Source organism: Cyanistes caeruleus, chromosome 5, assembly GCF_971803275.1.
Source record: "Cyanistes caeruleus chromosome 5, bCyaCae1.hap1.1, whole genome shotgun sequence".
Taxonomy (NCBI): Eukaryota; Metazoa; Chordata; class Aves; order Passeriformes; family Paridae; genus Cyanistes; species Cyanistes caeruleus.
The window spans coordinates 11202481-11227929 of NC_141705.1; the positions used below are offsets into that span (position 1 = coordinate 11202481).

The following is a 25449-nucleotide window of genomic DNA, read 5'->3' on the forward strand; positions in this document are numbered from 1 at the left end:
AGTATTAGGATTTTAATCTGATAGACACTTTTAAAAACCTTATCCATAGTCCTTGCCATATTGCATTCAGTGGCTGAACATGCTTCAGTTCTCTGAGTGGTAATATTTCTAGTATCAAATGAAGTTAGTGGAAGCATAGACTGGATGTTAGCAAAATACCTCTTTTCAGCAGAGTTTTTTCTTTCCAGTGGTCACAAAAATGGCCAGCTTATAGCTATTGAATATTCATACTGATCTCACTAATTTCTTAGTAGTTAATTCATAGTCTTGTCTTTTCTTTCTAAAATATCCATTGTGATAAGATTTCTTAGCCTAATTCTACATAGAAGTAATTTTGCTAAGCAAGCATCTTGCTATCTTTTTTTGTGTACCTAATTATTAAAGTATTTTGAGAAAAGTGTTTAGGAACATTGAAGAAAACAATGAAGAAATGTCTGAATGGATTTTTATTGCTGTGTATATGAGGTAAATTTATATACAGGTACTTCAGTCATACTCCTAAATTAGATGATGACTTCTGTGGAAAGAGACTTGAAGCTTGATTAGATTAAATGAAGTTGCAAAATCGATTTTTGTTTTATTATCCTTCAGAATGCCACTGTTTTTATAACAGAGGTAATGAGAGGTAATTTGTCTCATTGAAATCTGCAACTCTTGTACAAAGGTTTGTCTTGCATAAGATATTTTTGTCTGAACTTCTGTTTTTATTCAGCTTCTCTCTCTGGGTTGGTGTACACACACTACTAAATAGACACTTCTTTCTTAACAGTAAAGAGGAAAAAAAGTTCGAAAACAGAAGCCAAGGGCACGGTGACTAAAGTAACAGGGAAAAAAATAACGAAGATCATTGGTTTAGGAAAGAAAAAGCCATCAACAGATGAACAGACCTCATCAGCTGAAGAAGATGTTCCAACATGTGGTAAATGATTTTTCCCCTTGAGTCTTAAATGCTCACTGCTATTAAAACTTTATAGCATTCTAGCCTAGGAATTTCTCTAAAACTGCTTTTACTGCAACAATTCTTCCCCCAGCATTGGAAAAATGCACCCAGACTGCAAGAGGAGTAATCAAGAGTTTGTCATTTGCAAAGAGATTAAAATAATTTGACTTTTTAAATAAAATGGTAACACAGTCTCAGGTATCACTGCTCTGCGAAATTGAGGAGGAAGAGAAATGTGAACATGAAGCATAAAGAGACAAGCACTGTTCTCAAACAAATGGTTATAAAATGAATATAGGCTGAACTATGAAATAAATTGAGGCTACAAAGTAGAAGACGGCTCTTGGAAAGTGATCAGGTCTTTTATAGTAGATTGTGGTTAAGGTTTTATGGAATAGCAGACAGCAGTCAATTGGCCTCAAGCAAAGTGATTTGAGTTTAATTATGAGTTCCTAAAGTGGTACATATTCAACAAAATGAAGTAACAAATTTCTAGTAAGCTATTTTAACTCTTTATTTTGACCATTTCATACGACAGCTGTAGTGCTCAAGGAGGCATATAAAAAGGGATGCAGAAATGCTTGTGTTTTGTATCATAGCTGTTAAGATTTGCTCACAATTTAAGACTTTGTGCAATGCACTTAGCTGATGTCCTCACAGCTCTGCTATTTTAAAACAATGCAATGGACTTACAGTCTCCAGTTTATCTTTGGGTGCTTCAGTATTAGGTAATACTTGCATACCTCAATGAGATTAAATTTACTCTTCACCCAATCCCTTCAGAACAAGAATTTCCTTAGAAAGCTTTGAAGCAGTTGCACCAGATTCTGAGTTTGGATTTTACCCATTAATTGACCAGAAAAACTTAGGGAAACTCAGAAGTCTGTGATTAGGGAGCAGTTGGCAGAACTCACTGGAGCATGAAGTGTGATAGATGCCTGCCCAAGGTGATGGATGGTGGTGGTCCATGGACCACCAGAGAGAACTTTGTAGATTACAGGTGGCTTTCAAGCCACACTTTGGGAACCATTTGCATAAGCAAACTTTGATTAAGTGTGTATATATGTGTCTATACATCAGCTAAGAACAGATGTGATTTATTGACCAAAAGAACAGCTGGGAAAAGCTGTGTCCAGCCAGATGCATTGTCCAAAGCATCTGGCCTCCATAAGGGCCCAGACTTCCGGGCTCTCATACTCCGTTGATTATTCTGCATTATGTGAGAAGCTAACCACAGCTGTACAATCTAATTCCTCATATTTCTACCATTAGTTTGGGTATGGACATAAATACAGATTCAGCCATTACTATTTGCCTGCATTTGGCTCTACTCAGCACCACTTGCAGATTTTAAAGGAAAATATATGAATGTCTAGGCTTTGGTCATTGCAGGAAGTCTTTGCTAGAAGGAGTTTCTCACCACCAGCAGTTTGGCTCAGTTCAGTGGCCTCTGGGAGGCTGCTCCATAAGTTGAAGGTTTTTACACTTTACCTCCCATGAACAAAGGGAAAAATCCCAGCAGGGCTGCAGATGTCACCCAGCTACTGTGGAAACTAAAACCCACCTGCACTTGTTGTCATGGCAAAGCTCTTGCCTACATCACTGCTCCTAGACTGCCTGCACTAAGCTGAAGCACTAATGCCCCAAAGGGGAGCACACTTGAGGCATTTTGGTCATGTCAGCTTGTGAAGGTTTAAGCAGAGATAACTGGGGGGGGAAGTAGGATCCTGCATAGTTCAACTCTGAAGCAGGAAGTTTTGTGAGAGCTTTTCTGAGAGGTGCACTGGCAGCAGAGGGGAAAAAAATGCCAGAAAGAAAGGACTCTCACTCCAAAACAAGCTGTATCTGGCTTGCACAGGAAGGTTTTTTTTTCATTTCTAGGGATTGTAATGCAATGCACAGTGATACAGGGTTTTGTTACAGGAGGAGGGAGGAGAGCTGAAGAGTGTGTTTATCACAAGGAGCCAAAACCAGAGGATTAAGCACATCCTCATTTTTTATAGTGCCTTCCAAGATGTGCACAATTCTGATCTGCTATATCCTGTTGGATCACACTTTAACATTGGAACCATAATATTGGAAAGAAAACCCAGAGAAATTAATAATAAGTCATAGCTTTAATGAAAACCAAAGATAGAGTTCTATAACAGGATTAAATGAAAATCATGTCTGAGATAGATGACAACTTTTTAACTTCACTTCTGGCTTTTGCAAGATATCATTTATTTCCCTCCCCATAGCCTGTTTGGAAGCAGCAACATGCTGAATTCATGTACTATTTGTAATGTGGAAGCAAAATTCAAAGGTTTTGGTTTGTTTTTTTTTTTCTGCTTCCAAACTATACTAAGGCAGGAAAAATGGGCATTGCTTTGATTGTAACGTTTGAGTCTGGAATGATTTTTGCTATGGCACAGAGAAGGAAAACCACAAAACTCTACCCATTTAATATTATATGCCTAGACACTATATTAATATAGAGCATGGTAAGAAAAGTGGGTGGTTTCAAAAGAAAAATTTTAATGACATTTTAATATGTAAGGGTACTGTACCATAATCACTTCCTGAATTTTAAGCCAATATGAATTTTATTTCTATTTGCATAGGTAACAGTCTTTTAAGTTCTGGTTTGCAAGTGCTGCAAACCAGATGTGCATTCTTCTTTCTAAATGTAATTAGAACATAGAGCATCAACACTTAGTAGGCCTTTTTAAACACTGCTTTTGGAGTTACACAAGGTAGCTCAATACATAATTATATAATATGAGCTTTATATTTAATATGAATTTAATATATTTAATATGAGCTATTATATAATATGATTTTCCCAGAAAATTTTGGTCAGCCACAGTTATCAGTCATTACCCACAGAGAGGCAGAGTGAGCACATTGGCTGTGTATGGAACTTTTTTTCTCAATGTCTCTCTCCCATTCTTACTCAAATCCTGGGGACCTGTGTGCTCCTGCACATCCAGCTGCTGCAGGGACTGACACAGAGCAGCCATTTGCACATGAGATGGATCACATATTTATATGCTTTTTCTGGGTTATTGGCACAGTGAAAGTTTTCATTAAAAGCAGTGGGGCAGGGTCATTTACTTGTCTTCCTAAAATCCATCTGGACTTTCTATTAGAGAGGAACAAGTTATTTAAAGGCTAGCCTTACACTGAGAAGTAAGCTTCTTTTTTCCTTCCTTTTCAGAAAAAGTGAGGAGTGAAATATCTCACATTTCATTTTATTGCAGGATATCTCAACGTGCTCTCTAATAACCGTTGGCGTGAGCGCTGGTGCAGAGTGAAAGACAATAAACTCATTTTCCACAAGGACAGGACTGATCTGAAGACACACATTGTTTCTATCCCGCTCCGTGGCTGTGAAGTCATCCTGGGGCTGGATTCGAAGCATCCCCTGACCTTCCGCCTGCTCCGCAACGGGCAGGAGGTCGCTGTGCTTGAGGTACAATAGCTGTGGCTTCTAGGAACTCCCACAAGGTGAATTAGAGAAGAATTCATACAACCTGCGTCTGTCCGTTCAGAAAAAAATCTTAGGAGTAATATTATTGCAGAGCTGAACAATAAATATTGAGAGGAGAGAAAAAATAGTAAGCGTTGTACTCAAAGAGAGAACTGAGATTAAATGTAGTTCAGAAATCTTCTCAGTAAAATACTTTTATCTTCACTGACCTCCCCTTCACCTGGTACTAAAATATCCCTTCTACTTCTCTAGGCACACTTTTGTATCAGGGATGTAATTACTTTGGGTAAATAAATTAGCAATAATTAAATAATGGATCACTGTTGATGGGAGTTTTAACTTTCATTTTTCTGCTATTTATGGGAACTCCTTTTGCTCATTCTGTGTCTGTATTATGTATTTAAGAAAATGCAGTGTGCCAGCAGCCTGGTGTGTCTCGACTCTCCTCATGTGCAAACACCTTTATCTCTGTTAGGTGGGTCAGGCTTTTTATAGGGACTTTATTCATCATCTTTTAAAACCTGAAATGAGCAGACACTTAAAGCCAAGTATAATGAGCAGGAGGCAGCCTTTGCTTTCAGTGGCAGGACATGCACTTTGACTGCTTTGGGTTTCTGACTACAAGTCATGTCTCCTATCCTTGCAGCCAGGCCTGTTATCTGAGAGCAGTTCAGAGAACTCGAAAATCTAGAAAACAGCTCAAGGAGCTGTGAAAAGAAATTAAATACATAAAAATAAGAAATTTAGAAACCACTAAATTTGTTAATGACAAGTTGTCTTTCCCCCACTTCTTCTATCCAGTATTTGTTTTGCTGCTGTTTAACTTTTGAATTGGTGACTTGAAGCAAAATACGAAAAAACACTAATTATTTTAATAGTATTACTGCTTTTACTTGTGTTATCAGGAAGATGAATGCTATCATCTAGAGAAATGTAGCAGATTTTTTCAAAAAGCAGTGTTAAAATCTCTTCACTATTTTGTTCCCTATTTCCTCTTGTTTCTGTTTAACAGCAGCACTTTCTTCTCAGGAGTCATGCTATCTAAAAATACACCAGCCTAACAAAGGAAAATAATTACGTTAAAGCTTTCAATATTCTGAAGTCTAAAATAAGCATTACTTGAATCAAAATCCAGTGGTCTTAAACAATTACTTTTTCTTCTTTTTAGTGGATTGCCCTCTCTGTATTACATCATAACTGATGAACACATAGTTTACTTAAAGTACCATCCTTCTAGCAAAGCAGATTTAATATGAAATCCTGGGCTTTTTAGGAGTTCAGCAGAATGAAACCAGAGCCTCTCATACAATGTGGTAGCAGTTTTTCAACGGAGAAGAATGCGCATTTTGCAATAATGCTCAGCCCAGTGGCAAAGCAAAGACCTGACCTACATTTTTGGCCTCTCCTCACAGGCCTCCTCCTCCGAAGACATGGGCAGATGGATAGGAATTTTGCTGGCAGAAACAGGATCTTCAACAGACCCTGGAGCTCTGCACTACGACTACATCGACGTGGAAATGACGGCAAGCGTCATCCAGGCTGCAAAACAGACCTTCTGGTGAGAGCTGTTCGCTACCTGCCTGCTTCCAGGGCTCTCAGGATTCATGTCCATGTATTAACTCCACTGCCAACACAGCTTATCAAAATCCACCTCCCCTTTTGCCAGATACTGAACTCCTGAAGTGTTTCAGCATTGCAGCATGTTTGTAGATGTGTTTATGATGTAGTGTTGGAATCCTGCTAAGTTCTGTAAAAGATGCAAGGCACTATGCAACTTTACCCAAATCTTTACTAATTTTTCTCAGTAAGTCCCATTATCAAATGCTATAGTTTAATCTTCTATTTTGCCTAAAGTCTTAGAGCTATCCCTGAAGAGAACAAATATTCTGAAATATGCAGCTACGTAATTCACATTTATTGGCTGTATTTGCTGTACATATAGGGCATAATACAGTGTATTATTGATCAATATATGCTGCACACTCACAGTGTAAAGCAAATTTAAGTCTTGGGGAGTCACATAATCAGTGTTTCCTTCTCAAGTTCTTTCTGATTAATTAAAAACTTTGTCAGACTCACCCCAGTTCAATTAATTTCTGGGGCTTAAAATATGAGGTGGAAATTGGGAAAGTGTCTAGAGGGTGCAGCATGGAAGCTGTTTAAATTGCTAATCAGTACAACGAATTCCCCATTTCTGATCCTGTGCTACAAGCATATGCATACTTAGCATATACAGTGATTTACATATTCAAATCATTTGAGGCATTAAAGCAGTCTTTGGTGGGAAAAGACCATCATTTTTCCTTGGCTAGATGAGGTTTTTAGAAACGGGAGTGAGGAAACAGTGAGGACAGGGGAATGCCCTGCTGCAGTTGTTCCCCATGGTCAGAAAGTGGGTGGCCTGAGAAGACAGCTGGCAAAGGCATCAACCCTCATCCCACTGCAAGATGACACTCCCTAGACTAATTTGGAATTTGTGTGACTTAATTCATTTAGAGAATCACAGCCCATCTGCCCATCATGGCTTTAAACAGATAGAAAATGGCAAGGAAAAAACAAAGGAAAAGAGTTTTGGAGTTTTCCAAAAGAAGATCCTATTGCCATTAGGAAGGTGCCAAGAGAAGTTAACAAGGGAAAACACCCAGCTTCAGAGTCCAGTTTGAATGACTTCTGATAGAAATCAAAGTGACTCAGTGTTAACACAAGCCCTGTTTTGTGAAAACCAAATAGTTTTGATAGAATTAAAATGCACTTAGAATGCAGACTTATGTTAATATTTGTTTAGAAGTTAATAGGGCTCAAAAGGTTTGTCCTGTGTTGACATGTATTTTTGCTTCAGTCAGCATCTAGCAGTAACCACATTTAAGAGAAATAGAATGGTAACCTTTTTCCCCTGAATTCTGCATGGCTTTCCTTTTCTGCACATATGTGGTACTAATTGGAGCCAAGTGAAAAAACATATGCAACCAGACCACATGTTACAAAGGAATGTCAAACAACTTGCAAAATAGCAGAATTTCCCTGTTAAGAATTAATTAAAATTCATTGGGTGTCCTTAAGAGCCTGTCAGGGCTTGCTGATAATCAATAAAGTAGCTGTCTGCTGATTTTCAGCTACTAGTGGAAAATGAGGAGAAATTACAATGATACTTAAATGTTAATGAACTACTACATTTGCCCTTTATAGAATGAATATCAGTATTCCAAATCAAGTGCAGTTATCATTAAAACTTAGTTTATCTCTCAGTCACTTTACATTATTGGTTATTCACTTACTAAGACTGATGCTTTGCAAAGCTGTCAGCTCCTCATTAATAGTCCCATCAATTTCCTTCGTGTAAATCATTAGGTATGGGGGAAAAGCTGAAGAAAAAGTGCTTCCAGGCAAGTTTCTCCATTTTCCTTCTAGCAGTTTCCAAATGCAATTAACTTGCATGGATGCACCTGAAAACATGATTAATGAAGATTATTGAAATATTGATTATGAATTGTTTGCAACTACTGAGATAAATCCTGCCTTCCTTTGGTGGTGGAAATAGTTACTACAGGTGCATCATATGCCACTAATGAATATCTCAGTTTTCAGACATGGTTATTATACATTGTTGTAATTGGAGCCCCTTAACTAGAAAGAAATTGAGCAATAACTCCAAGCTCAGTTCTTCAGACCAATGAGAAACACTTGTGTAACGCTCTTCTTTAAGAACAGTAAACAAACACAGCCCTCTAATAATGCCTAACAAGGTATGAGTTACGATAAAAAACACTTTTATAATGGAATTTTCCTTGGGCTTTTTGCTGTTAGTTTGTTTGAAGTAGGGAAAGCTTCTGTCTAATGGTTTTTCCATCCCCACACTGCCCTGAAAGGTTCACACCGAGCTGGGCAGGTTTGTCCCTCCTGTGAGCCCAGGTTTCCCATGGCTCAGGTGAGCCCCAGTTCTCCCTCTGAATGAGAAATTCAATGGACTCATGTTATTCCAAAGCCAAAAGAAAGCAACTGTTGAAACCACAGCATTCCTGAGCTCCTGCCAGTGCTACAGAAGACCCTCTCTGCTTTAGCAGTGCTTTATCATATTTTATGAATGTCAGCATAGACTCTGAATAGTTCTATTGTTTGGGATGGAAAACATTGTTTTCCCATTCACGTACACCTGAAACTGTGGGAATGGAATTATTTTGGATCTCACTCTGTACCTTATTCAATTCCAGCAGTTGCTACAAAGGAAAACTCGCCTTTGGGGTCATTATTGCTGTCAGGCAATTGTTAGATCTTTGCAAACCTGATGTAGTTTCTGATATCTCAAGTGTGTTCTGCAGAATTCCAGTAAAACAAGTGACAGTGACAGGATAAGGGGGAAGAAATTAAAATATACTATATATATATATCCCCTTTAAAGTTTCCAGAGGACTCAGGTCCACCATGTGTAACAGAATGAGAATGAGCATATAGACTATTTGTGTCTACAATTACCCAGAGAGGGTTGGGAAGCATGGTGCCATAGCTAGCCAGAAGTTCTGATATAGAAGAGAAGAATTCCCAGGTTTTGAGGAAGTAATTATTCAGGAAATTTTGATCAATATGTTAACTTGGATCTCATTGAAATTATGTGGGTTCTTCTCAAATTTTTGCTGGATTTTATTCTTGGTTCTCTCATTTCCTAAGTTTGCATCCCCCTGAGCGTGCATGCACACAGAAACACCTGCTTCTCCCCAGTGCAGACAGCAAGGGAAATCTTCTGGGACCCTGTCAGGCTGGTGTATAACGGAGATCAGCAGGTTCCTATGTAAACAGGCCACTGAGCAATCACAGCTGTTGCCCTCCTGGCCTTCACACAGTCGTGTCCCCACAATGGAGAGCAGGAACATATGCTGTGTTATTGGCTGTAGCAGCTATGTGTGGGTTGCAAAGAAAAACTGCCCTGCAGAAAGTGAGCAGCTCTGTGCTTCCAGGCTACATGATCAGGCAGGGGGAATGTACCACTGAATCATCATGTAGGCTTAGGTTTAAGTGCTGGTTTTTATTATTTTTACTTTGCATTATTCAGTTTCATGAACAGGCGGGTTATATCTACCAATCCGTACCGGGGAAGCGCTGCCAATGGCTACGCCTGTCCGAGTGGAATGGCACTTCATTACGATGATGTTCCCTGCATAAATGGATCGGTAAGAGCTGGATTTGCGCAGAACAAATGGTTTGCATGTGTTGAATGAGAGGACATCTGAAAATTATATTGTCTAAAGATCCTCAATGGGCAGTTTCCAGATGAAATCATATTTTTTTGATTGGGGGTTGCAAACTCCTCTCACGCCTACAGAATATAAGGGCATGGGACATATTGTTTACATCAACCTGCATGTGAGCCAGTGTGCATTTAGAAAGCAGTTGCCTGTTGATGATTTGTTGCCAAGTCCTTGAATGCAATATTCACTTGAGGAGGTATTTTTTTAGATCACATGGAAAAGGGCAAAATTAAGGATTTAATTACACCTGAAACTTTTTGGTGTCTGTTGAAAAACACCAAACCCCAAACACTTCTCAGTCCCTGAGGCTGCATTCCTGAGGACAGCAGGTGCTGCTCATCCCAAAGGAGAACCACAGGGGTCACTTCCATCTTCATAAATTGCAGAGCTCATTGAAGGCAGATCTGTAATAGGATTTAACATCTAGTGCTGCTAAACAATAGCAATATGGGGTCCTCAGGAAGATTCACAGGGGAGCTACAGCTCATGTCAGCTCTTAATTTGGGCTGTTGTCTAAAGGCCACGCTGAGGGGAAACTCAAGAGAAATTAAGAGTTTCAAAGTGTCAAATGGTCCAATATGTCAGTAATGTCTGAAAGATGTTAGAAGTCCCCTCTTGGAAGCAGTGCATGATCATTTGTGTTGAGAGCAGTCCCTGCATAGTTCTTGGGTGTGCTCATACCTTTGTTTGAGTAGTGTACTGCTGTGGCCAGGATGGGTTAAGGAAGGATATTTAGCAGTCAGATTGGTTTCTTTTAAGGTTAATCATATGAATCACTGGAGTACTGTTGTTGAGCTTTCCATTTTTCTAAAAATTAAAAAAAAAAAAAAAAAGAAAAGAGAGCTATTTTAGTCCTTGCAGCTCAGAATAATAGATCTCCATCAAATAAAATGTGCTAGCATACCAGCAGCTGATATTCATGGGAAAAACATGCAGCCTAAAGAAACTTTTAAAAAAAACAAACTAGAAAAATCTTGGCTTCTGATAACTGCTAGGCTGTATTACTTTTAACAACTCATGTACCAGATGTAATCCTGTGGATTCATCTGTGTAAACTGTGAGTATCCCCCCGTTAACACAGTCTGCCTGTGCTGCCTTGCTGCTCAAGCCACCAGCTGAAGGTGCAGACCCTGAAACAGCAATGATGATAGGCTTGCTTATACTAAGGAACATGCTCAGGGCTGAGGCTGTGAGCCGTGGAATGCAATGCTTGCTTTCCACACAGTGTTCTCCCCACACTTTCTAAATAGTTTAAGTGTAAGTGTCTGCTCGCTAAGCACTGAGGGCTTGCTGGAGCCCAAAGCATCACTAATGTTTTAATTTCACTTGCATGGTGCTCTGTTCACTAACTGCCAAGGTGTGTGTGTTGCAGTGGGAACCAGAAGATGGCTTTCCTTCTTCTCGTAGCAGGAACATTGGAGAAGAAATGCTTTATGATAACGCAGGCCTGTACGATAACTTGCCGTCTCCAAAAATCTTTGCGCGCTATCCGCCAGCTGACAGGAAAGCCAATAGGTTATCTACTGACAAACTCTCCTCTAACCATTACAAATACCCTGTCTCATCCAATCTGTCTTCTGCTCAGTCTGTCACTAATACCTCTGCTGTGGGGAGGGGATCTGGCTCGCAGGTACTGTACTATTTAATACTTAACAAACCTTTTTATTTGTTGGCTGTTCTGTTTATCTGGTTGTTATCTGAAGGGCCTCGTAGAGTCTCTTAGTGTCAGCACTGAAGTCCCTGGAGTTTAGCTGTGAACCCACTGCAAAAGAAGCAGGATTGCAAAGTTATGAATTCCAATGTGGAAATAGTGGTACTTGGGAAAGGCTTTGTCCACCTGTTCTTGATGATTTACAGATTGTGAATAATAAGAACAAAAATAAGCGTGACCTTCCACACTTAACCTGAATGCATGTCTAGCTACCTTCTGGTTCCTCAGGCAGAGCTGTCTTCAAAAAAACCCCCAAAAATATAGGTGACATATGACCTGACTGACAGCAAATTTGAATCTTTAGAATTGTACTAATCTATATATCAAGCATACTGTGGTTATACATTTTTGTGAATATGCATAAATATAAAAACTTGATATTATATATTTAGTAAATTATGTTGTATATATTCATATATACCATCTTTATATTACTGCCTGTTATTTTCTCCCCCATAAAAAAAAAAATAAAATAAGCCTATGTCTCTGCTGCTTTCTGAGGGTGGCTACAGGCTTTTGTACCTCAAATATGAACCTACAGAGCAGATGAAGTCCTCTGAGCTCAGCATTGTAGCAGATGGGCACAACCCAGCAGGGGAGCAGAGCAAGCCTTGCTCACAGGCATGCCAGGAACCTTCTCAGAGCCCTTAGCTGGGCTCTGAAAGGTGGTCATTGGCTTAAACCAATATATCACAGTGTGAATATTTCACAGTGATGGGTGGTTTTCAATCTAATCTGACATGGAACAGTTAAGATAAATGTTTCCCTTGTATGAAGTTCCTGTCATACTGTGTGTTAATTCACTTAACCCTTACAAAAACCTTATATTGGAATATTAGAATTCAGTGCAGTTGCAGAATTGGAGGTGGACATGAGCAATACATTACTGCAGCGGCAAGCTTCTCAGTGCACTCCCAATTCAGTCCTCACAAACTTTTGGAAGCAGGAGAGCAGAGCATGGCACTCATTCCCTCTGCTTGGCTGGAACATCCTCCATGGATACACTATGAGTAGTCAGGACAGGGTTATCTTCCCAGGGTTCAGTTCATTCCCGTGAGTCCTAAATGGAAACCCCTTGAACATGAGTTGTTCTGTTCCTGGTAATCTTCTAAGCCTGTCTGGCCATTATGAGAGGGTTCTTTAAGTAAGAAAAGCTTTTAAGTAGTAGCTAGAAGGTGTATAAAGGGAAAACAATATGTTAACTCTTAGCACTTAAAAACATGTAATAATGTAATATTGTTTAAAAAAAATATCTTCCACAAGGATGGAAAGGTCATAAGTAAATGAGAAACAATGTTGAATTTTTGTGTGGCAAACCCTGGTGGGTTTTACTGTGTGAAATTAACTGAAAAACTTGTTTTTCCAGAGTCTTTACAGTAAAAAATTTTCAAAGGTACATTTTTTTCCTGCCTTGCAATTAATACTGTAAACGGCAGACTTCTGAATGCATTGGAAAACATGATGCCACCAGAAGCAGGGAGTTCATCCCCTTGTTATCCTGTGATTGCTGGCACAGCTCCCGCTGAGCCGGCAGCTCCCAGAGGCATCTCTGGAGGAAGCGCCGTCTCCAGCTCAATCAATGTGCTCTGTTAAGGCTGTCTGATGTAGCAAGCAGCTTTCTGTCAAGCTCTGCCCTTGATGAAAGGGTGAAAGTGATGCCAGTGGCACGGGAATAGCTGGAGTCCATTTGTACTTTTGTTTTCAAACAGTTTAAAGGCAAGAAACCTCCTGTGACTACTAATGGGATCACCGGAAAAGCAAGAACCTTAAATAGCCAGCCGAAGAAATCTGAAACAGTTTCCAGTGTGAAGCGCACTGCATCCAGTAAGTGTCTGTCCTCACTGCTGCCTCACATGGGAGTGGAGTCAGGAGGGTGCCCAAAAGAGCTCTTGTCTTTGCAGACAAGGTAAAGAACCAGTGTGGTTTTTGTGTGGCTGAGAGCCCAAGGAGGAGATGCCAAGACTTTGAATCAATAGAAGATAGATTTGTGACTGAACTCCAGCCACACCACACAAGAAAAGGGTGTCATATGGGAGAATGGTGCGCATGAAATGTGGACCCGTGGCTTCTGCAAAGTCATGAGGGCAGCAGGGGAAAAAAGAAGGCTAATGCTTCCTCATTTGGAACAGAGAGGAATTCTATCTTCCTGTTGGAAAAGGGGGATGAGAAGCTGGTGTAGACGTAAGAGCACTGTGTTGCTCTTTTGTTGTATCAAAAGTGGACTTACTAATGAAGTCTTAAGATGCTGTGGGTTTAATGGCAACAAGAGAAATCTGTGTTAGATTTCAGGACAAAATTAAGTAGCTCCTAACTGACTAAAACTGGGTTAACACCTCTTTGTCAGGAATGATTTCATATCACAGAGTGTGCCTTCAGATATGTGACAGATGAAGTGATCTCTTAGCTGACCTACCTTCTTTGAGTCTGCAACTGGAGCAGAGGTATAGAGGGGGCTGTGATATCAATCAGGCCACAAATATATGTGAGCCATGAAATGAAAGCATTTGTATGGGAGATTAAAAAAGAAAAAGAAAGCTGTCAAGAATCAAAGAAGTGTGAACATCTTTGTATTCTCTTATGTAAGGTGAGAAAAGGTATGCACTTGAAGTAGGAATGAAAGCCAGGCAAAAGTCCAAGCAGGTGGTTTTTCCTCTGACCCTTCCAATTAGAAACAAATGGTTCATAGCTAGAGAGGAGGCTCCTTTCTATCTTCTCAACTACAGAGAAAGGCAAGGCCATTTTTCAAAACCTGTGTGCTGTAAGATAACTGGCTTTTCTCATTTTCCTCATGTAAATATAAAGAACAAACTCTCTCCTGAATCATTGTTGTAGCTGTGCTGCAGAACTTGGCAGAAGTCATGGACCTTGAGAAAGAGCCAGTGGAAGAGGAATGCCAAACCTTTCTTTCAAACCATAGAATTATGGAATGGTTTGGGTTGGAAAGGAGCCTTCAGGATCATCTAGTTGCAACAGCCCTGCCGTGGGGAGCCATGACATGCTTCGTGTCGTGTTTAGTCTCAGGGAGTAGTTCGGAGTTGTACTGTTAGTTTAAATCCTAATGAACTACAATCTGATACATGCAGATGCAGAGCAGTACAAATATGGCAAGAATCGTGTGGAGGCAGATGCAAAGAGATTACAAAGCAAAGAGGAGGAGCTGCTAAAGAAAAAAGAAGCCCTCCGGAATAGGCTGGCCCAGCTCCGGAAAGAAAGAAAAGATCTGCGTGCTGCCATTGAAGTCAATGCTGGTAGGAGGTGCTTTTTTTGTCCTGAGTTCTCACCTGAGAATTGGACTTCATTGTCCAATCAGCTTTGTATTCTGTGCTGGACAGTAGCCTAAACAAGTTTTGGTTTCAATGCTGAGCAATACTCTGTAATGTCTGTATTTGCTTTCCATACAGATACAAAATGTATAAGATAAAAAAACATATGTGTAAGTGTATATACTTATTTTATATATGCATGTCTATGTATACTCATGCCTAAGGAATTACACTGGTGAGAACTTCAGATAAGCAGAACATGGGAATAATATTTTTGTCACTAGCTAATTATATTTTCATGAAACAGAAAAACAAAAAACAATACTGATTTGAAACCAGACTAGATATCAAGGAATGTCACTTGATAAAAAGCATTTGATTTATGCTACTAAACTTTTTACTTTTTTATGAAAAAAATGTTTTATATAGAGTACCTATTTTTTTTTTCATGTCACTGATTTGTAGAGACCTTGTTTCTGTAATTTTTTGAAATAAAAAGAATTCTCTTAAGTGCCAATTAAGTATCATTGAAATTATAATATTGCTGTGAATGACAGGCAGGAAGACCCAAGTGATTCTTGAAGACAAGTTAAAGAAGCTGGAAGAGGAGTGCAAGCAGAAGGAGGCTGAGCGTGTAAACCTGGAGCTAGAACTGACTGAGGTGAAGGAGAGCCTTAAGAAAGCCTTGGCTGGTGGCATCACACTGGGCTTGGCTATTGAGCCCAAATCAGGAACATCAAGTCCACAGGTATGCAAAGCCATTGAACATGCCAATCCCAGTACCACGGGCTGGAGCGTTCAGCCTTCCCAGCTCCAGCAAAAATGAGTAGGAATTGACAGTTTATAATGGTCTATTAACCTGAGAAATAAGAGCAGAATTAAATGCCTTTGTGTGTTACTTACATTTCCTACAGCAGCAGGGAGCAGGTAGACATGGAATGACATGCAAGTGTTAGGATATTGTGCGAAAGTTGACACCTTGTCCTTGGTGGTTGTAGAGGTACAGGAACTGAGACATTGCTCCGGCCCAGGGAGCACCAAGTCATCCTGCAGTGGTGGAGACCTGCTTGTGCTGGTCCCCTGTCAGCTGTGTCACACTTTGCAAAGGCTGTATCCCACACCTTCAGGGGGAGCTTGGCAGTCCCAGCTTGTGCTATAGATCTTTGTCTGAAGCAGCCATCACAGAAAGCCCAGAGAGGGATACATCAATTCCTCTGGATTATCCATAATTGTTTAATCAGATCTGTAGTTTAACAGAAAAGAAATTTCAGTTTTCATCACAGAACACACATGCACGTTTTATTTCTTTTGTTCTAATCTATTTTTCATTAATTCATCACTATTATGAATAGAGTGTTTTCAAAAAGGAGTTCTGCAGTTCTGAATTTAAAGTAGAAAATATTGCATGTGTGACTACTTGGAAGAAACTCAATATAGGCTTTTCACTCTTTACTAGTCTCCAATTTTCAAGCACCGAACTTTGGAGAACTCTCCAATCTCCAGCTGTGACACCAGTGATACTGAATGCTCCATCCCTGTGAACAGCGCAGCAGCTCTGAAGCGACCTCCCTCATCAAACAATTCTCCATGTCGAGGCCATGTCCTTCGAAAAGCAAAGGTGAGAGAACCAATGTCTTCATTTTCTTTTTCTCTGCTTTTTCATGCTTTCTTGCAAAGTCTTATTTAGCCTTAAAAAGAGAATATCTAAATTATTCATATTACTACATAAATACTGCTGGTTTGGGGAGCCTTTTGCAGAATAATTGGTGAGTAGTTTGGGAGACAGATTTGACTTTTCTCTGATTCCATGTTTTTCTCTGTTGCTTTATGGATTTATTTTGCAAAGTAAGTGGTCTGTGGTGTAGACAGTCCATGTGTCCACTACTCTGTGTATCAGAGAAGTGGTTAAAAGAGCACTGTTACAGTAAGTGATTAAAAATGGCTCGAGATTGGGTCTGATCTTTTCCAGCCACTGCAATAACAGAATACATGTACATTATAATTATTGACAATGTGTTGTACAAGGATCTACTTAATGTACATTCAAAGTAAAACTTGAATTACTTGAATTTTGTCTTGCGAATATCAGGCTGAAATTTGCTGTCCTCTTGTTACAGTTTGCTAATTTTTGTGGTTTAGTTTAAATGGGATTTGTATGACCATTCTTCTGGGCTGAATTTGCTGGCAGCATGAGCATGTGGGCAGCACATAACCAAGGGTGACAGTAATAGTGTTGGGCCCAAGCTTTTGTTTATTTAGTAGTTCACTTCTAGTTGTAATTGTAAGCAGCAATAATCATAAACACTTGTCATTCATGAAGGGTATTTCCTTTTTTCATTTATGTCTTCTGTACTGGGATTTCTTGAAAACTTGAAAAGTTTTCAAGTAACTTTTGTTACATGTATTCATTGATTATATATATTTCCAGTGCCTGGAACGTAAATGTAGTAGATACTGAAAATTCAGCATCTCAAAAACTTATTTTATTATTAAATTATCACAGTATAATTATTTCTCCTGCTATACCATTTTTGAGAGCTTTCTCACCCTTCTACCCCCTTTCCATGGACATCAACTGCTTTTTCCTGCCAGTTTGCCTGATTCATTTAAATCCATCTAATTACACTCAACATAATTACACTCAGGTTTCAGTTCTGATGAACTTTGAAGTTTGCAACTTGTGTTTCAAACCTGAAAACGGATTTATGTGCTCTAAAGCTTATCTGCATATTCCAATTATACCCTAATTTGTCCCATAATATCATCTCTAACTGTGTACTTGGTCTTAGATGTGGATGTTAGCTCAGCAGTACTCAGGAAATGTGCTCCAGCAGAACACAGTCCTTGCAGATGGGAGCATGAATTTGTGCTGGACAGGCACATTAAATCCAGCCATCTAATTGTCACAGCTGGAGAAACCAGGGCATTATAAAAACCTAAACATTTTTGGTGTAAAGAATACCTTCTTGTAGTACATTTTCATGGTCAGCATATATCATACAGGGAAAACCCTGCTGCGTTGTTTGGTGCCGGTGTGCTTTGGGATGGCACAATAAGTTAGTCAAGCTTTTTGACAGAGAAATCTTGGATATAGGATTAGGTGAATCAAAAAGGAAACAAAGCAACTAAGCGTATTTTTCCCATGCTGGGAAAAACATCTCAAAGTATCAAATTCAGCTTTAACAGCTCTTTCCCTAAAACCTCACACACTAAATATTAAGAGTGAAATTTTGCTGAATTAGATAGTGCAACCCAATCTATTCCCAGCCCATTGGCAGCCACAGCTGCCATCAGATGCACATCTGCAGCACTCCCCACGCTTGGGGGTGGCTGTGCACGTGCGGGGGTGGAATTTGGCTCTCAATTCTTTTGGCCTTTTGCAGTTGAGAGTGAGCCCAGGCCTTGTAGATGTGGCTCAGGAGAGGGCGTCACAAGTGAGTATCCCAGAGCAGAACTTGGCTCTCCACACATGGATGTGAGTGCAGTTTGTGGGAGTGAAACAGATCTCACGTCTGTGCTTGCACTTGCAACTTGCAGCTGACACATCTCCCGGTACTGAGAGGGAGTTGTATAAACATTCAAAATGTCAGAATGTGTTTTGTGTATTTGAGTGCACTGAGTGCCTCCCTTCCTCCCCTTTTCCTTGCACGGAGGGTGCTGAGCCCATCACCTGCCAGCCTCAGCCTCGTGTCACAGCCCTGCTCACCAGGCAGCAGCGCTGTGCATGTGCTGCTGCTGCTGTGCATGTGCTGCTGCTGCTGCTGTGCTGCTGTGCTGCTGCTGCTGTACCCTGCACCCCTGGGCCCGTGAGGGGCACCTCAGGCACCTGGGACAGCAGCTTTGGAAGCTCTGCCACCATAAACTTTCTCCTCTCAGATGCACTGACATTAGAAGGAAATACAGAATGAGCAGTAAGGCAGATCTAGTGTTAAGTGTAAGAAGGAATAGTAATTTGGGGATTGGCTGTTCAGGATATACACTATACATGCACACAAACATGCATGCATAAATTTGAATTTTTTAACTTTTCTCTTCGCAATTATCTTTAAATTTTTTTAGAAAGTTATTATGCATATTTTTAAGCAGCCAGAAGGCATTTTAATTGCAATTTTGTCTAATCTGTACTTGGCTAGAAATGGAGACTCTAATTAAAATATGGAAAACAATATTCTGTGTCAGTAGTCCTAGAGAAGTAAAACAATTCAAATATCCTTGCTGTAGAGCAATTATTTAAAGATTTCACGTGTTCATTCAAATATAAAATTAGTTTCTAAACCAAATTTTTATGTGCAGCAAGAAAACTGAAGTTGGTATTTCTAATTTGTTTCTGAATCTAGTGGGCTGGTGAATGTCAGCATCTTACATCTTGCTTGTGTTCTAGGACTGGAGAAGAAAAGGAGCTGTCCCAGTTTCCCAGCTCCCAGTCAGGCTGTCATTGTTGACTTAGACATTCTTTCCTTGGTGTGAACATGCAGGAGCAGTGGAAAGAAAGAAAAAGTTCTTTTTGCACCTGCAAAAGAAGCTCCTACTTTCAAGGCTTATTTAACACTTCAAAAAATCCTCTTTGCACCTGCAAAAGAAGCTCCTACTTTCAAGGCTTATTTAACACTTCAGAAAATCCTCCTTGCAGTTGCTTAGCCAAGGACTTCCTTTATACCTTCGGTAGCATATCCACAGAGAATATACATGTAATAGAGTTTTTAAAGTAATCTAATTTTTGCCAGTACTGTGCTTTACCTTTTGAATTACCTTAATTTTAATTAAAACTGAATATTTAAAATACACTGAATTTTCGTCAAAGCACCATCTAAACAAAGAACACAAGTTTAGAAACAAATTAAATGATTGTCTATCTTTAAAGCCAAGGGGTTTTTTTTCTTACACTGGTAAAGCAGCCATCAGCTGTAACCTTTACTGTTACTTTACAACAGCTGAGAGGTGTCATGGTCATACAGCTGTTCAGCCAAACTAATGCTATTACTCCTTTCAGCAGCAAAAACAGCTATTTACATGGATAAGTAATGGATTTCAGTCTGAGCTCTTAAATGTTGTGGAATGAGTGTTAAATTCAGGAATTCAGGTTTGGAAGCCAAGTCCAAGCAGGCTGCCTGCAGAGTGTCTCTGCAGAGTAGATGGGTAAGAGGAATCTGCAGCCCCCAGTGCCTGGTGAGGAGCAGCTGAGCAGTTGCTCCAAGGGCATTGCTGGAGCCACAGGCCACCCTCTGTGGATCTTCTGTAGCTCCTGGTGGCTGTAAGGGTGTGATTCTGGGAGTGGTGCAGTGTGCATGTCCTGAGCCCATCCTGCCTCAGCCCTTCTGTTCCTGTGTACTGTCAGGAAATGCTGTAGGTGTCTGTCGATAGCTGCAAGTTTTACTGAACCGGGTGTTCAGCTGTAGCAATCTCATGATTTTCACTTGTGTGGCAGAAGAAATGGAAGTACCTTGCTCTGAGACATAGGAACAAAAGCATTATAGACTACATGTTTTGCTGAACATGTTTTCCTTGTCCTCAGCTAACAAGTAGAGAAACTGAGGCACAGATAGTCAAAGCAATTTCTTTTAACTTGCCAGGCAATGGCTCAATTTGGATTATTTATAAGGGAAACAAATACAATGCAAACTGGCTTGTTTTTCTTAACTCTGCCTCTTAGTCTCTCTGCTAAGTTGCTCTTTTTAGCCGTAGAATTATGTGTTTGCCATGAGTCTTATAATAAAAAAATTGAAGAGCAGCAAAGCAATCACTTGGTGTCAGCTCTGAGAGATATTGAGGGCTTCCTGCTGTCTCTCACAAGTCATTTAGAGAGCCCTGTGTGCTTAAATCAGCCTCTCCCTTACTCAGGGACAGCTGAGTGCTTTACACCAGCTGTGGGGTGTGAATTGCTCCAGAATACAAATAGGGTTTATTTGCACAGCACTAGAAAATCGGTTGCTGTATATATGTATAGTTGTGGAAGGGGGGATGCTGTGCACAGACTATCAGAACATACTTGTTAGCATTCCCTAATTTGTGGCTGAATCCAGCAAAGTTAATGGAAAAACTGTTATTGACTCCAGCTGTGGCTTAACAGATACGATGACATCAGTGAAATATCCTGATTTCTTTTAACATTTTCTGTATCTTTTTTTTCCCCCCTTTCCAGGAATGGGAGATGAAAAATGGAACATAAACATAGCAAAGCCACTCACTTTCCATAAAGGCCTTACCTACTACAGACCAAGACATAGGCTGCAAAGGACTCACCTGAAAGGTCACATCAAGTGATAAAACATAAGAAGTTTTATAACTGTGTTAAGTTAATGGTAGCTTGGCGCTAATTTGCCTGTATTCCCTCTACTGTATTGCTGTGTAACTACGTGTGCCCCTTTTAATTAGCTGTAACTCCTTGTTTCCAACTTCACTGGTAAAGAAAATGAAAACCAAAAAAACCCAACCACAGGAATTAAAAAGGAGCATAAAGTCACAGTTGAAAGTTTGCTTTGCTGAGCCAGCAAAGAACCAGCAGTGTTAATTACAGTGCATCAGACGGCCAGAACACTGCTGAAGACTGGTTTGAAATCTTGACTCTCACAGGTTAAAACTGCCTTCTGAACTGTGCCACAGGGCAGGTGTAACTCCTCAGCAGAGGCTTTGCTGGTGCTGCTCACATGGCAAAACCAAACTGAAGAGATGTGCTGGCAGAAGCAGCAGTGCCTGCTCGGCCCAGGAGCTCTGCACGCCCGCCGGGGCATGACAACAACCACTGGTGAAGCGTTTTTGGGATACTTTTTAGACAGATGCTTTTGTCATGGGGAGATGAAAAGCTGCCAAACTTCAAGACAGATGCGTTTTTCTGTGTTCTCTTTATTGCTGTTCTAAAGCACCGGTCATTTTCAAAGGTCATGTTCTTGAACTATGACTTGTTCCTGATTTTTTTAAAAGGCAAACAGGTATTTTTAGATACTGCTTCTTTTCTATACATTTTGAAGAAGTAAAAGGAAACAATTAAAATTAGTCCTCAACAGATAATGGCAACTCAGAATAACTTATGCAGTCAATCTTTTTTTGTTTTTTATAATGTAGTATTGTTAAACTTGAGATATAGAACACTGCTGTACTTAGTTTCCTTTGTCTTTTCAGACCTCAGCTATTATTTTTGAGGAAGATGGACTGAAAAGGTGATAATTTTCAGACTCTTTGATAAACAGTTTAACAAATAATTGGGGATTTTCTCAAACAGGACTCCATTTCTGTTTACTAGAAAACATCATCTTGCATTTTAGCCCGTAAAATTATAAAAATCTGTTTTCTTTGTCTCTCTCCATCCATGTAATTCCCAAGAAATTACATGCAGTAAATTGCCACTGAAGCCCTTAAAAATCTCAAGATTGGTTTTAAAAAATCAGAAGGGGGTTAGGGGAAGAATGTATAATAAGATGGCTTCTTTTAAGTTCTTTCTCTTTTGCTTTTTTTTAGGCCTTTGGAGAGCTTTCAATCATACTCTCAAGATTTTTTTTCCTCCTCAACTGTGAGGAGTAGAAAATTAATTTTAAAAATTACCTCAAAATATGAGTAGTATTTTAATCACAGATGTTAGGGCTGGAGTCTTAATAATTAGTTAAGACTGCAGTTAAAATCACAGAAGTTGTAAAGACAGCAGTCATCAAGGATCCCTTTAGGGCAAAGCCTGCAGATTATCTCTTACCTTTAGGAATGGGTGTGTGCAACTCCTGGGGGATCCACTGGGATTCTCAGCTGAGCTGGATGCCAGAGGACTTCCTGCAGGAGCTTGTGGGATTTGAAGGCACAGAGCTGTCAAAAGCTCCTGGCAGGAGACAGGGCTGTGTCCTGTTCCCAAATGCATTTAGGGCCAGGGATCCCCCTGACCTTTGAGGTGTAGAAATGAGGCCCAGCATGAGAAAAGGCTCTTTGCTTCTTGTGACTGTACTTAGTGCAAAGTGCCACAGGAATGCAGATACAGTGGGAAAGCAAGTGTCAGTGTGGTTTTCATTGAAAACACAATTTTTTAATTTTCGTTTAGGTCACTTATTATTAACTCTCTAACTAGAGGGCACATTCTGTACTGTATGACTATGGACTAAACAGCATCAAATGCCCATAAATAATAGCAGAAACAAATTTGAAGCAAAAGTAAGTTCATTTAGGCTTTTTATTTCAAATTAAGTTATTTATTTGTATATTTCAATAAATATTTAATTTATATCTGTACATATTTATAATGCAAATTAGGCTTCTAGTCAACGTTAGCAATGATGTAACAGTTGCCATTAAGAAGTGGTCCCACATGAAATAATGCAGAGTAGTCAAAAGCCAGATCAATTCTCTTGTTTACCCAATATTGGCATTGTCTCTTTCCACCCCCTTATCCCATGGTAAAAAAAAAAAAAAAAAAGTAAAAAAGAAGAAGAAAAATTCCTTGGCAAGGACAGGTTTTAATCTCTGACTGAGGTAGAAGAGTGTAAATCTCTGCCCAGGCAAACAGAGTGTGTGGTGCAGCCTTCCTTCAGATCTGCTGTAGGTGCAGGTCTCCCTCTGCACCTCCAGCACACAGGACCCCCATAGTGCACCCAGGACCCCCATAGTGCACACAGGGCCCCCATAGTGCACCCAGGACCCCCATAGTGCACACAGGGCCCCCATAGTGCACCCAGGACCCCCATAGTGCACCCAGGACCCCCCATAGTGCACACAGGGCCCCCCATAGTGCACACAGGACCCCCATAGTGCACACTGGGCCCCCCCCCATAGTGCACCCAGGACCCCCATAGTGCACACAGGACCCCCATAGTGCACACTGGGCCCCCATAGTGCACACAGGACCCCCATAGTGCACCCAGGACCCCCATAGTGCACACAGGGCCCCCATAGTGCACACAGGACCCCCATAGTGCACACAGGACCCCCATAGTGCACACTGGGCCCCCCCCCATAGTGCACACTGGGCCCCCCCATAGTGCACCCAGGACCCCCATAGTGCACACAGGGCCCCCATAGTGCACCCAGGACCCCCATAGTGCACACAGGACCCCCATAGTGCACACTGGGCCCCCCATAGTGCACCCAGGACCCCCATAGTGCACCCAGGACCCCCATAGTGCACCCAGGACCCCCATAGTGCACACAGGACCCCCATAGTGCACACAGGCCCCCCATAGTGCACACAGGACCCCCATAGTGCACACAGGCCCCCCATAGTGCCTGCTGCACAGGGGCTGCCACCTGTACTGAACATCTCCCACTCCTCCAGCAAAGGCTGCACAAAGCCACCACTGCTTTAGTCTGTTCCATACAACAGCCAAGGTTTTGAAAGGAGGAAACCAAAAAGCTTGGGAAGTAACCTCTCTATAGACCACTCTCAGTGCTGTGAAATGTACTCTGTTGCCTTGAATAGCACTATTGCTGCACAATTTTTTATAAGGAGCGACAGAGCTTGTATTTTCACTGTTTTTAGATTTCAGGTTCACCAGGCAAACTCAGCCCATAGAGCAGTATGACTTCTGTTTCAAAGGAAAACTTTTGTATTTTTAACCATTTCTATGTCTTCTATGAAAATGTTACACTTATGCTTCCTCACCAAATGCCTGTTACTGTACCAGGTGCTTTTTAAAATTTTGTTTGTTTGTTTGTTTTTTAATGGGTGATGCTTTTGTTTTTAAAAAACCCCAGCTCACAACTTTGGGGGATGAAGGTGTTTTTTTAATGAGATGATCATGGCAATTTGATTTTTTAAATTGAGAATATTAATTTAGTATCAAATTTTGTTAGACACTTTCAAATTAATTGGCCCAGGGTGTATGGTGTATGATACTGTTCTCATATTAAGAATGTAATTATTTCCTTATTGTATTTTTTAAAAAACAAAATCATATTTAAAAAAAAAAAATCTCTGTGAAAAGCATGATAGAAACATGAAAAAAAAGGTTTTGTTTTATTTTTGTTATTGGATATGTTGGCAGTGCCCATTGTAATTGATTGTAAATATAGCCTTTCTACTGTATTTCTCAGTGTATTTAAGTTTTTTTGACACACATTCATGGACATTTCTGTTAAAAAAAAAAACAAAACAAAACAAAAGTCCAAAATAGACCCACCTTCAAATGTGTGTCTTAGTAGCTTCAATTAACTTTATGCCTTTCTAGTTTATTCTTCAGAAAGTCTTGCAAAGTGTGAAAAAAGACTGGCACCTGGTAGGTGCGACAGATCCGAGACCATTATTAATAAATTTACCTGTCAAAAAATGGATTTTCTTTGTTTTTTCTTGATGTTTGTCAGTTCAAGAAGCACCTTAAGGTGCTGAGATGGCACCTTAGCAGGTCTCCCACAATAGCTGGCCTCAACTGAGAACCATTCTCCTGAGCCAGGCAGTTGAAAAGTGTTTGGACATTATCATGAGTATTTTTTGGTATTAGTTGCATCCCCATTTAACTGAGTGTTGATCTCCTGCAACTTGAATGCAGCCTAAGCCAAGCATTCTCTTGGCAAAGGAAATGTGGAATTTGATGCATTGAGAGCTCATAGCACCACTTCCCATTTGCCTGTTGCAACTGCACCAATTTGCTTAGATGTCAATTCCACTAATAAATTATGCAATATGTAAAACGTTAAAAATTACCCCTAAGAAATGAAAGTGGATTTAAATTAAACAGAGCTGATTATCAGGCTACTTAAAGATGAATGTAGCAATTTCTTACAGATGACTGACAGATGAGATTGAGAAGTGTTAAGCTGTAATTACTCCTTGCTGCTTTTCGTAGATTTTTCTCTTGCTCCTGTTACACCACAATTATTACCAAATTTATAAAGTAGAAAGCTTAAGTAGAATATAC

General features: G+C 40.1%; 1 protein-coding gene across 8 annotated transcripts in view; it reads left to right on the forward strand.

The window, feature by feature from the left end:
* The window catches only part of AFAP1 (actin filament associated protein 1), a 114421-nt gene extending 89556 nt beyond the window's left edge, over window positions 1-24865 (forward strand). For 3 of the 8 annotated variants that reach the window (XM_086891225.1, XM_086891226.1, XM_023925545.2), the window contains exons 9-18: window positions 770-919; window positions 4183-4394; window positions 5825-5970; window positions 9457-9574; window positions 11025-11282; window positions 13073-13187; window positions 14447-14611; window positions 15184-15374; window positions 16083-16244; window positions 20766-22831. In XM_086891225.1, the coding sequence (XP_086747351.1) occupies window positions 770-919; window positions 4183-4394; window positions 5825-5970; window positions 9457-9574; window positions 11025-11282; window positions 13073-13187; window positions 14447-14611; window positions 15184-15374; window positions 16083-16244; window positions 20766-20792 (1544 nt within the window). In that variant the 3' untranslated portion in view covers window positions 20793-22831. Of the gene's footprint in view, window positions 1-769; window positions 920-4182; window positions 4395-5824; window positions 5971-9456; window positions 9575-11024; window positions 11283-13072; window positions 13188-14446; window positions 14612-15183; window positions 15375-16082; window positions 16245-18009; window positions 18061-20765; window positions 23511-23637 lie in introns of those variants that run through there. The other 5 variants (XM_086891228.1, XM_086891227.1, XM_023925547.2 and 2 more) reach the window with 3 other exon arrangements.
* Window positions 24866-25449: the final 584 nt, after the last annotated feature.